Consider the following 12,475-nt stretch of genomic DNA (forward strand, 5'->3'; position numbering starts at 1 on the left):
TCCCGTTCAGAACGGGATTTCCTGCTGGGCTTCCCTGGTCGCCATGGCGACGGGGCGGGATGACGTCATGGACGTCGTGACGTCATAGGGAGTTCCGATCCACCCCTCAGCGCTGCCTGGCACTGATTGGCCAGGCTGCGCAAGGGGTTGGGGAGGGGGGGGGGCTGCGCGGAACGGCGGGTAGCGGCGGATCGGCGGCGAGCGGCGGCGATCGGAAGTTACACGCAGCTAGCAAAGTGCTAGCTGCGTGTAACAAAAAAAAAATTATGCAAATCGGCCCAGCGGAGCCTGAGAAATCCTCCTGCGCGACATACCCCGAGCTCAGCTCGGGATTATCGCTCAGGAGGTTAATACAGTGCACTGTAGAACGGGAGTGTGAAATCTGAGTGATAATAAACAACCGTCTCCATATTTCCATTTTTAAAATGAGACCCCAGTGAGTCTGGAAATATTGGCACAAGTAATCTTGCTCAGGGTCTTCCACGTTACTGGATTTAGATATGCAGTGGTTGGAGATTGTCATCTGGAGGGACATGCCTTCACTGGACCTGCAGCCCATACAGGTTCTTGCCTTGTATATGGGCATTTGTGCTCAGCTGTGACATAACTGATACTGGCACCTACAGGGTGCGTTTTTGTGTCACAAGGCTCAGCTATTCTGTAGAAAGGGGGAGTGCAGATACCCACATTTAATATAGATAAATATATTGTTTATATAGATACATGTTGGGTGCCAGTCAGAATTCTAGTGCCTGCACTCTATGCTGGGGTGAAGATAAAAGGAGATTGATCAGCTGGAGTTTGATGTTTAGGGGAGAAGCCTTCAGATGTTATGGGGCCCTAGGCAAGGTAGTAGATTTGGTGCGCCTCGGGGGCCTTTTAGTAAGATAGGTCAGAGAAGGTGGCAGGTGGGCCGCTTGACACTAGGCCCCAGGCATCTGCCCAGGTTGCCTGGTGGATGATCCTGCTCTGCATTAGGGGAAAAGGTAGGGAATGCATAGTTTTTATCAGTTCAGGTTAGGGGGTAGACAGGTTAGTAATGGTAGAATATGAAGGAAGGAAAGGATTATGTGTGGGGAAAAGGATCCTTCAATAAAGGACCCAATAGAGAGTTTAGGGATCGCTTTGAATCGCTAGTGATTTCCCTAAATGCTTTACCAAAGTAAATGGATGGGACAGATTCCACTAGAGCGATTGGCAAATCTCAGGGCACGCAGCATTTTGGGAGCGTTTCCATTCTAATGTATAGGAGCAAAATCGCTTGCATGGCGCTACCACAAATTGCTAGCGATAGCGCTTTGTAGTGGGTCCCAGGCCATAGAGTTAGTTTGAACTTGGATTCTTGCCATTTCGGCTCAGTTTTCACAAAGCACACTCTATATGTTGTAACATGCAATAGTAGCAAGTAGAAAAAAGTATCCGGGCACCAACAGCAGCAGTAATGCTAGTACACCTTTAATACATCCCCAAACCGCTTGACATACAGGTAAAGCCTAACAGCCGTTTCACAGGAAAAACCTGCTTCTTCAGAGGCAACCAAAAGCTTTTGGTTGCCTCTGAAGAAGCAGGTTTTTCCTGTGAAACGGCTGTTAGGCTTTACCTGTATGTCAAGCGGTTTGGGGATGTATTAAAGGTGTACTAGCATTACTGCTGCTGTTGGTGCCCGGATACTTTTTTCTACTTGCTACTATTGCATGTTCATGCACTGATCTGGAGGCACAACTTGGGTCACCTGTTACCCCCTACCTGTCTACAGTCCACTGTCATCTTGTGCCAATCAACCTCTACTTCTGTTTGAATTTTTTTTTTATGTTGTAACATGCATGTTATCTTCATAGCTTGAACATTTGCTATGTAACATGCTCTTTATTGAACACATTGTAAGAAGGGTGCGCCCTTTACAGTTACTGCTTATGACTGGTATTGTCTGCGCTCAGAGAACACTAAGCAGTGTACTGAATGACCTGCTATGCTTGCAGACTAAAGAGAGAGATGTATTTCTAGTGAAGGAGCATCCAGACCCCGGCAGCAAGGACCCTGAAGATGATTATCCAAAATTCGGCCTCCTTGATCAGGTAACAAAAGCCTACATAAGAGGTCTCATTTGATAATTGTTTTATGCTTAATTTATACCACATTATGGGATGCAGACAGAGCTGCTTCTTCTCTCCTCATTACTACCTGGGTATTTGATGTGTCAGTAACAAGAAACAAAAGTTTGTCTTCTTAAAACAAGGTATTTACAATTACCGTATATTTCGGACTATAAGACGCTCCTGACCATAAGACGCACCTAGGTTTAGTGGACAAAAACCAGGAGAATAAGGGCTCGTTTCCACTATCGCGATCTGCATGCGTGGACGCATGCAGATCCGCACATGTAATACAAGTGGATGGGCCTGTTTCCACTGTAGCGTTGTTGAGGTGCGTTTTTTTCAGCGTGAAAAAAACGCACAAAAGAGCCAACGATTTCGCCTGCGTCGGGAATCCGTGCGAATCGCCGCTAATGTATTTAATAGTAAAAACGCATGCGTTTGTTACATGCGTTTTTACCCGCGATTTCGCGTGCGATTTCGCACCTTTTTCAATTTTATTTAGCCCTGGCAGTGTCATGGTTAATTTCGCATGGCACCCTGCCATGCGAAATCGCAGGCGAAATCGCGGGTAAAAACGCATGTGGAAACGCATCCGCATGCGTTTTTACAAGCGTCGGAATGCGGCCGAAATCGCGTCGCAACAGTGGGAACGAGCCCTAAAGGTATATATATTTAACCTGGTGCATCCATGGTGAAAGGGCATCTTGTGGATTTGTACCTCATGCCCCCTTGTACCTCTTAGTGTCCTCCTGTGTCGTCCTTGTGCCCTCCTCTATGCCCCTTTGTGCCCCTGTGTCCTTTGCATGGGCACTGTACAAGGAGTCCCCAGCATTGCGGCCGGTTGGAGGATAGTATTGGCAGGCATTCACAATTCAGGAACTCCCTGCATAAAATACTTTTTTCCCCCACTTTTGGGGGAGAAAAGGTGAGTCTTATAGTCCAGAAAATACAGTATTTAGGTTGGAATGAGCATATGTCTCCCACGATGCATCACTCCTCAATATGCAAATTTTCCCTGGTCTCTGTAAGCTCACCAAATCTCTTAAACCACTAGCATGCAAATAGTACAGCTTGCTAATAGTACAGAGCCACAATAATCCAACATGCATACAGACTGTTTCGGATTGGTTGATCCTCATCAGTGCATGGCATGGATTAATGTGGCTCTATGGGGTAGGACTTGAAATACCCAGAAACTATTGTTAATCCTGCTACAGACTAAAGCTTGTTACATACATCCAATTGTGATTGGCCAATGACTGGCCAGTTTCACCACATCCGTATAGTATGAGGTAGAGGCCCGCACCCACAGCCCCACTAGCAGCACCCAACCCGCAACCTGCTTTCTGGTGAATCTGGAACCTGCACCTGACCCGCAGGCCTCCTGACCCGCTTTTTCCATTTTATTATAAAATATACATTGGTAGTCTCACTGGAAGGCTGTAAAGTAAGTGAAACCTGTTTTCGTACACAAACCAAATAAGTGTCAAAGGTTTTTTGTTTGTTTATTTTTTTTTACTTTTGACTACATTATCTCATGCTTGCTTGTTTTCACTACTCGCATCTGCAGGCCGCTACACTAATAGAATCAAAATGGGTACCTGAACCCGTCTCGCAATTCGGGTAACTCGATGCAGGCCTCTAGTATGAGGGCCAAAAGATTGAGTACTATGAGCAGATTGTATGTGTAAGCTGTTTCTGTCTAGTATAAAATTCTCATTTGCCCCCCATCACTTTAGTCATAGATGCCAGACTCTGGCACCATAAAACTGGGTCTGCCAGTCGCTACTTGGATTAACATTGAAATTGGCCTACAAAACAAAGAAAAAAAAAACAAATATGAACATTTTTTTTTTCCAGTAAATATCAATGTTGGCCCTTGACTTAGTCAAGTTTTATTTTTTGTCCCACTGTCTATTTGAGATAGACACCCCTGCTTTAGTTTATGACGGCTGTCCTGTAAAGTGGCAAAGTTCCCAACCCTTACCCGAGTCATATCAGATCATTGTGAGGATTGCTGAAGAATTAGGCCTCTATCACAGGGGCAGCTGACAGGTGGTGACTGCACTGCCTGTCAGCTGCTCTCCTTCACCGGCCAGGTGTTTATTAGCATTCGGCACTGGCGCTAGTGTCCTCTGCCACTGGGTAACATCACCACATGTCAGCGCTTGACAGACATGGAGCTACAACCAATGCAATTCGGCTGCATTTAAATTGCACCGGAATTGCACTGGCCTCAGTGAAATGATGATCGGGCAGTTGTAGTAACACACAAGTGTATTGTGGACTGCAATCCCTGCCACGATTTCATGAACCTTTTAGTATTTGCCACACTGCAAGCATTCTACACTTGATGGCAGATCCCCTGGAAAACCTCCATAATTCAGGCAGAGTGTCATGGAAGGAACACCCCATAGACAGATCATATTATAATTTAATTCTATTTTTGTCTTGTAGGATTTGGCGAATATTGGTCCAGCCTATGACAACCAGAGGCAGAGTAGTGCTGTTGCTACTGGAGGAGGCTTAAATGGTATGTTTTTCCTGTACAGAGTATAGGCAGCATGTGTAACATTCCCAATATTTTGATGTCTCTAATGGCTTCCTCTCCCTCACACCCGACTACCAATATTAGTGTAGGGTTATTATAAATCCCACTTATGAATAGTTTTACATGTAAATGCTCCTTCTTGCTGGCAGATAGCTAGCAGGATCCCTGAGAGCCTGCCATCCAAACTGGTGATGGTCATGATTAGGAGAACTTATGGAGAGGCATGTGATTTGTTTGATCAGCTGATAGATTTGCAAAGCTCTGATTTGCTGTGATCACATCCTGCTGTAGCACATGATTATGACTAGCCAATCAGAGACTTGCTTATCTTCAGGACTAGCCAATCAGAGACTTGCTTATCTTCAGGACTAGCCAATCAGAGACGTGCATATCTATAACCTGACTAAACTGATCGCATGCTTCATGGGTTCTTCTAGACATGATCATCACTACCCAGGGCAGAATATTATAGGTGACGACCTCTCCAACCCCCGTGGGCAAAAGTGGGAATGAGCATAGCGAAAAAATGTGCAGCGCACTACAAGTGCAGGAACAAGAAGAAATGAGTGAAATCCCTGTTATCTTTCCCGATTATCACCTGACCATACTGATCACATGCTTCTCTATGAGTTCTCCTAGACATGACCATCACTATTCCAAACCACTCCCCTCCTCTTTCTGAACCACCCTGCTCTGTTCACCCCATCAGTAATATCTGGATCACACACCTGAAACAAGCATGTGGCTAATCTTGTTAGACCTCAGTCAGAAACATCTGATATGCTGCATGCTTGTTCAGGGTCTATCAGCAGGATAGCCAGGCAACTGGTATTGCTTACAAATAAAGTGTACCCGAGGCTTGGCCCCCGCCACTGGGTGAGGTAGTAGCTTTTTTTAAATACATAAATGCAAGCTTGGGTTCTTTATAAATAAATATGACTGAAGTGAGTCATAGTTATCATATATAACTGAAGTGAGAGGTATGTGGAGGCTGCCATATGTATTTCCTTTTAACCACTTAAGGACCAGGGGATTTTCCCCTTGTCTGTGCTGCGTGGGCTTTTTAGCCCACAGCACAGATCGTGTTGGCAGCAGGGCGATCAGACTCACCCCCTTTGTTCCCCACTAGGGGGGGGATGTCCTGCTGGGGGGGTCTGATCGCCGCTGGCTATAACTGATTTGCGGGTGGGGGCTCCTCAAAGCCGCCCTCCGCATCGTTTTCCGCCCTCCCTTCCTCTCCCTCCGTCTCCCTCCTGAGCTGGGCTGCGCAGGATATCCGTCCTGCGCATTGTAGGATAGGCTTCAGCCTATCATATGCCGGCGCTGCTGCGCAGCAGTGCCGTATGATGTAAACAGCGAGGATTTCTTCCCCGCGTGTTTACATTTTGCCGACAAGCCGCGATCGGCGGCTCTCCGGCTGTTCACGGAGACACCCTCCGTGAACTGACATGGAAAGGCCGCTTGATCGAGCAGCCGTTTCTATGGAAAACCACTTAAGACCTGCCGACGCCTATCGGCGTTAGGCGGTCGTTAAGTGGTTAAACAATGCCAGTGTCTTGGCAGCCCTGTTGAAATATTTGGCTGCAATAGTGCCTGAATCACACCAGAAACAAGCATGCAGCTAATCTTGTCATATCTGGGTCTATGGCTAAAAGCATTAGAGGTGGAGGATCAGCAGGACAGCCAGGCAACTGGTATTAATTAAAAGGAAATAGCCAGTCAAGACTATTTCTTCTAAAATGATTGAGGCCTGGAACCCACTACAAATCCCTAGCGTTTTTAATTAGCATTTTGTAAGCGATTTCATGAGTGTTTTCCAGTGCTTTTGGGAGGCTTCGGCTCTGCCTCCTCTCCTCCCCCTTTCCTCTCTCTCTCTCTCCCCTATAGAACAATGGCAGCCGGCGGAGACATGCGTGTCTCCCCAGAGTCGTTCGTCACGGCAGGGAATCCTGGTTGTTTTCTTGAGACAAACGACTCTGGGGGGGACGCGTGTCATCCCCCCCTGCCAGTATTGTATAGGAGAGAGCGGGCAGAGGGGAGGAGAGGAGGCAGAGCCGAAGCCGGCGGCTTCATCCGTTACATTGCCGCCGGCTTCATTTTAGTTCCATTAACTCACAGTTTACAATACATTTGGCCGCAACGAGACGGCCACTTAAAACACAATTCCATCCTTTAACACACTTTTGTTACGTTAACTATGAATGCAATTAGCGCCACCTGCGGCGGTTACATTCACACTTTTGTTACGTGAAGTATGAATGGAATTAGCGCCACCTGCCGGATGCGCCCGGCTAACGGAAAAGTACACATTCTTTTTTTCATTATGAATTTCATTTTTTGAAGAAGTTATGTCTAAAATAAGTAATATTTACCAACATGTTACCGCACTTTATCACTTTTTAGTCTTTTCTCAATTCAGTTGGTAATTTTCCAACATTTGGTTACTGCATGCGAATAGAGCCTAGTCTGCTCATCATATTACATATCTATTCTGAAGCATATAGAACATGGTTTCAAATCCGATTGTTCATCCGTATCTATTAGCAGATAGCAGTTCTGCTTTAGGCCTGGAACCCACTAGAGCGTTTAGGGAGTGCTTTTAATCGCTAGCAATTTCCCTAAACCGGAGCAGTGCTTTTCAGCGCTGCTAGATTTGGGCGCAGCCGGCACCTCCATAGACTACAATAGCAATCATTCCTATTGCAGTGCTCAGTGAGTAACGTCGGGGCCGTCAGAAGACGGAGCCGAAGTTGCTTTTAAAACACTATAATTCGGCCTCCAGCAATCGCTGGAAGCCGAATTATTTCATTCTCTCACTATCCATGGCGGCCTGGAGGGGGAATAGTAATTAAAACGGCCCGGACTTGTGCAGCAGCAGGATCAGCCATATACCGCTGTATCCTGTACTCTCCCTAAACACTGTAAATGGATGGGACTGATTCCACTAGAGCTATGCAATTAAGGAAATCGCAGAACATGCTTAATTTTTGGAGCGTTTCCATTCTAATGTATTGTATAGGAGCAGGGAAATCGTTCCCAAAAAGCGATTTCAAAACACTATTACAAATCACTAGCAATTGCGATAGCGTTTTGTGCTTTCTAGTGGTTTTCAGGCCTGACAATTAGGGCTCTAGTTACAAAGCTTTATCACTTTATCAAATGTTTGATAATTTACCTCATGTATAAAATCTAATTTTGAGTTCACTAAAGGTGTTTAGATTTATTAAATGTTTTATCAATAAAATATTCAATAATTCTATAACACTTTAGTGAATTCAAAATTAGATTTTACTCATGAGGTAAATTACCAAACATTTGATAAAGTCTAGTGAATTGAGGCCTATTAGAATTGTGGGCACATATGTGAAAATGTTTACCTTGTGTGGTTTTGATTTCAGCTGCTCAGTACTGCTCTGCTCATACTGACTGTGAGAGTGTGCAAGCTTCCTGCTAGTCAATCAGTCTGTGCAGGTGAGGCAATTATGCTGCAATTATCCCTCATCTGTGCAGCCAGGAGGGGGAGCTGAGCTAGGCTGCCTGTTCTGCAGCTTGAGCAGCACATGGTACACATTACAGACGTGGGTTTGTTAGATCCAGATATTCATGGCTGGTGGTAGACGGAATGTAAAAGGTAACTTTTACTTACCCTTTAGGGCTCATTTCCACTATCGCGAATTCGCATAGCAATACAAGTGAATGGGACTGTTTCCACTTGTCAGGATTGCTTTGCGTTTTTCTGTGCAGAAAAAATTCGCATGGCAGAGCCATCAGAATTCGCATATCGCATACCGCTATGCGAATCGCATACAATGTATTTAATAGGAAAATCGCATGAGGTTTGGGCATGCGTATTTTAATGCGAATTTGCATAGAAACAAAAGAAAAGCACACCGCTGCCATGGTTAAATTCGCATGCATCATCATCCATTCGCATGAAAATTCGCATGGACCCGCATGCGAATTTTTACCGTGGCGATTCGCACCGCACAAGTGGAAATGCAGCCTAAGTGAAAAAAAAAATAGTAGTAGTAGTAATTTGGGCTACTGGGCAAGTGTGATTCTCTGTGTTGAAGTTGATCATCCAATTGGGTGCTAAGGAGAGATTACAGATTGGAATGGTTGTGCCTAGGGGTGGTCACTAGCGGAGCAGTGCTTTTCAGCGCTGCTACCTTTGGGCGCAGCCAGCGCCGCCATAGACTGTAATGGGAATCAGTCTATAGCGGCGCTCAGTGAGGAAGGTCGGCTCCGTCAGAAGACGGAGCCGAAGTTGCTTAAAAAACACAATAATTCGGCCTCCAGCAATCGCTGGAAGCCAAATTATTTCATTCCCCCAATATCCATGGTGGCCTGGAGGGGGAATAGTAATTAAAACGCCCCGGACCTGTGCAGAAGCAGGACCAGCCATATAACAGCTGGATCCTGCGCCCAAGTGTACCAGCGCCAAATTCACATGTACGCGGTCACTAGGATACAAATAAGTCCAAGCTGATGCAAAATTATGCAGATTGTTTTGAAATGTACGTAGCTTGAAAATGAATCAGATGAAGCCAAGGTGGGATTTCATTGGCCCATTGTCAAGCTGCAAAAATGTATTTGCATCATTTTGCATTAGCTCAAATTATTAGTTTTAATTTTTACAATATTGCTGTGAATTTATTTCAGCTTTCACTTGTGCTGTTGGTAGCATTTCTTTTGATCTGTCATTGCAGGAGCCGTATTGTACTTATATTCTATGTCAGATTCTATTTTCAGCAATACAGATGATCTAATGCTAAGTTCCCAGTGGGAGCTGCTTTGCATTCCCTGTAAAAGCAACAGAGAGGAAAAGTCGCATTGCATGCTATGCCAGCGTTGTGTCGCATACTATGGGCACTATTCACAATGGCCAGTTTTGGATGGTAAAATACCTTATTGCGGTATTTTACACTTTTTTTGGTACTTTTCCGTTAGCCGGGCGCATCCGGCAGGTGGCGCTGTTGTTGCTAATTTCAATCACAAAACTGTGAATGTAAACGCCGGATGCACCCGGCTAAACAGTATGTAATGCGCCCGGCTAACTGAATGTAAACGCCGTAGGTGGTAACAATATGTATATTAAAGAAGAGTTAATTAAATGACAAATAAGCCGGCGGCAATGTGACAGATCAAGCCGCCGGCTTGCTTCCTGTCTTGCTCTCCTCCCCCCCCCCCCCTTGCCCTCTCTCGTATAGAGCCCTGCCGGATGCGCCCGGCTAACGGATAAGTACCCTCTTCTTTAATATACATATTGTTACCACCTACGGCGTTTACATTCAGTTAGCCGGGGGCATTACATACAGTTTAGCCGGGCGCATCCGGCGTTTACATTCACAGTTTTGTGATTGAAATTGGCAACAACAGCGCCACCTGCCGGATGCGCCCGGCTAACGGATAAGTACCAATACATTGTATTTGAAGTGGCCGGAACTGTCACTTAATGGAATTAAAATGAAGGCGGCGGCAATATAACAGGTGAATCCGCCGCCTTCGTCTGTTGTTCTGCCCTCTCTCAACTATAGAACACTGCCAGCTGGGGGGGACACAGTCGTTCGTCTCAAGCAAACAAGCAGGATTCCCTGCCGCAACGAAAGACTCTGGGGGGACACGCATGTCCCCGCAGGCTGCCAGCATTGTATAGAAGCGAGAGGGCAAAGGGGGAGAAGAACAGACGAAGACGGCGGCTTCATCTGTTAAATTGCCGCCGCCTTCATTTTAATTCCATTAAGTGACAATTTCCGGCCACTTCAAATACAATGTATTAGTTGCCATTAACACTGTATTGTTACATTCCGTATAAATGTAATTAGCGCCACCTGCGGCGGTTCCATTCACACAGTACTACGTGAACTAAGTATGAATGAAATTAGCTACAACAGCGCCACCTGCCGGATGCGCCTGGCTAACGGATAAGTACCGGTTTCCCACTTGAGGCAGAAGTTTGGTAATTTACCGAAAAAACATGCCTCAATTCACTAAGCCCTGCTCGGTAAGTGTCACTTACCAGCGTGTAACAGGGCAGCGGGCAGGCAGGGAGCTGTGTGTATCACTCAGAAGTTTTCTGTCTTGTGCATCCCAGTTATCCCTTTAGATGTGCTGCAGCCACCAGGGGGAGCTCTTCTGTATGCTGCAATACAAATATGCACATCTAAAGGCATGCAGGGATGCCTTTTGAAAACCTTCTTCCTCTGGTTTGATACACTGAAAGACCCAACCGATACCTCATCGCATCGAATCACAGTGAGAAGCAGGGTGTGTAGCTCTCCCTATTGGCTGCCTGGCTCTCCACAAAGGCTGTCTGTGAAATCTACCCCACAAAGGCCTGGTGCACACCAAAGGAGTTTTTCTGAGCGTTTTGAGTTTTTAAATCTGCTGCTAATGTTATCCTATGTGTCTGTGCACACTGGAGCAATGAGGTTTTGTAAAAAACCCCATAGCATTACATTGGGAAGAGCTTTTGAAACCTCTAAAAGCTCTTCCCAATGTAATGCTATGGGGTTTTTTACAAAACCTCATTGCTCCAGTGTGCACAGACACATAGGATAACATTAGCAGCAGATTTAAAAACTCAAAACGCTCAGAAAAACTCCTTTGGTGTGTTCCAGGCCAAAGACAGCATGGGGAGAGCGAGTTATCGGCTGCTGTGAGCTGGAGAAAAATATCAAACACACTTGTCCGGTAAATTAATTGCGTAAATCTTTGTGAATTAACATTTGACATTTCCTAAGGTAATTACCGCATTAAGTCGGTAATTTACATCACTAGTCGGGAACTAGTTTTTCTGTGCGGAGCACAATACCAATTACCTGGCAGCCCTGCTAATGTGTTTGGCTGCAGTAGTGTCTGAATCGCACCAGAAACAAGAATGCAGCTAATCTTGTCAGATCTGACACTAATGTCAGAAAAACCTGATTTGTATACGCTTGTTCAGGGTCTATGACTAAAAGTATTAGAGGCAGAGGATCAGCAGGGCTGCCAGGAAACTGTATTGCTTAAGGCTACTTGCACACCAAGACGTTGCGTTAGGTGCTACGTTAAGGTCGCATAATGTGCACCTAACGCAAGGCCTGGTGCTCTTCAATGTGGACGTCAGAGTGAGCCGCGTTGTGCAGCTCACTCTGGCGTCCGTGATGCGTGCTCTTGGACACGTGGCATCACGTGGTCCCACCGGCCAATCACCGCACAGAGCGGCCGCACCAGGAAGTAAACACTGCACGTCACAACGTGCAGTGAATATTAATTAGCCATGTGCCTGGCCGCTCTCCGCTCCTCCCCAACATGACTGAGCATGTGCAGACAGTCTAACGCGGCTTAAGCCGCTCTAACGCCGTAGCATGCTGCACTTTCGGAAGAACGTGCAGCGTTACATGTAACGCAACGTGGGCAGTGTGAACAGCCCACTTGTGTTACATTGCTGTGCGTTGGGGGAGTGTTACAGGCTGCACTAACGTGCGCCTGTAACGTCCCTGTGTGTAAGCAGCCTTAAAGGAAATAAAAATGGCAGCCTCCATATCCCTCTTGCTACAGTTGTCCTTTAATCTCCCTGGCGTTCAGTTTCTGCTGGATTTCTGTGCAAAAAGTGATCCAATTAATTTTCCTAACCTTTTTTTCCTGTAACTCAACAAAATGTGTCAAGCAGGGGTCTAGTGTACATTTTGAGTCCAATAAAAGCTTGAAAAGTAAAATCTAAACTAAATTTCAACATTACTCCCCAAAATCTTTAATCATTTATACTTCCAAGCTGCAGCTGCTCAACCTGCACTAATACAAAAAGTAAAGGTGGCCTTGCATCTAGAGATGATGGGCAGATTCA

The 12,475-nt window shown here is 45.8% G+C and overlaps 1 protein-coding gene across 1 annotated transcript in view; it reads left to right on the plus strand.

Annotated features, from left to right (window-relative positions):
• Positions 1-12,475, plus strand: part of ASH2L (ASH2 like, histone lysine methyltransferase complex subunit) — a 57,667-nt gene that overhangs the window by 18,183 nt on the left and 27,009 nt on the right. The window contains exons 7-8 of the mRNA XM_068274604.1: positions 1,980-2,075; positions 4,554-4,629. Of these exons, the coding sequence (XP_068130705.1) occupies positions 1,980-2,075; positions 4,554-4,629 (172 nt within the window). The remainder of the gene's footprint in view (positions 1-1,979; positions 2,076-4,553; positions 4,630-12,475) is intronic.

This window comes from Hyperolius riggenbachi, chromosome 3 (genome assembly GCF_040937935.1).
Source record: "Hyperolius riggenbachi isolate aHypRig1 chromosome 3, aHypRig1.pri, whole genome shotgun sequence".
NCBI classification, from domain to species: domain Eukaryota; kingdom Metazoa; phylum Chordata; class Amphibia; order Anura; family Hyperoliidae; genus Hyperolius; species Hyperolius riggenbachi.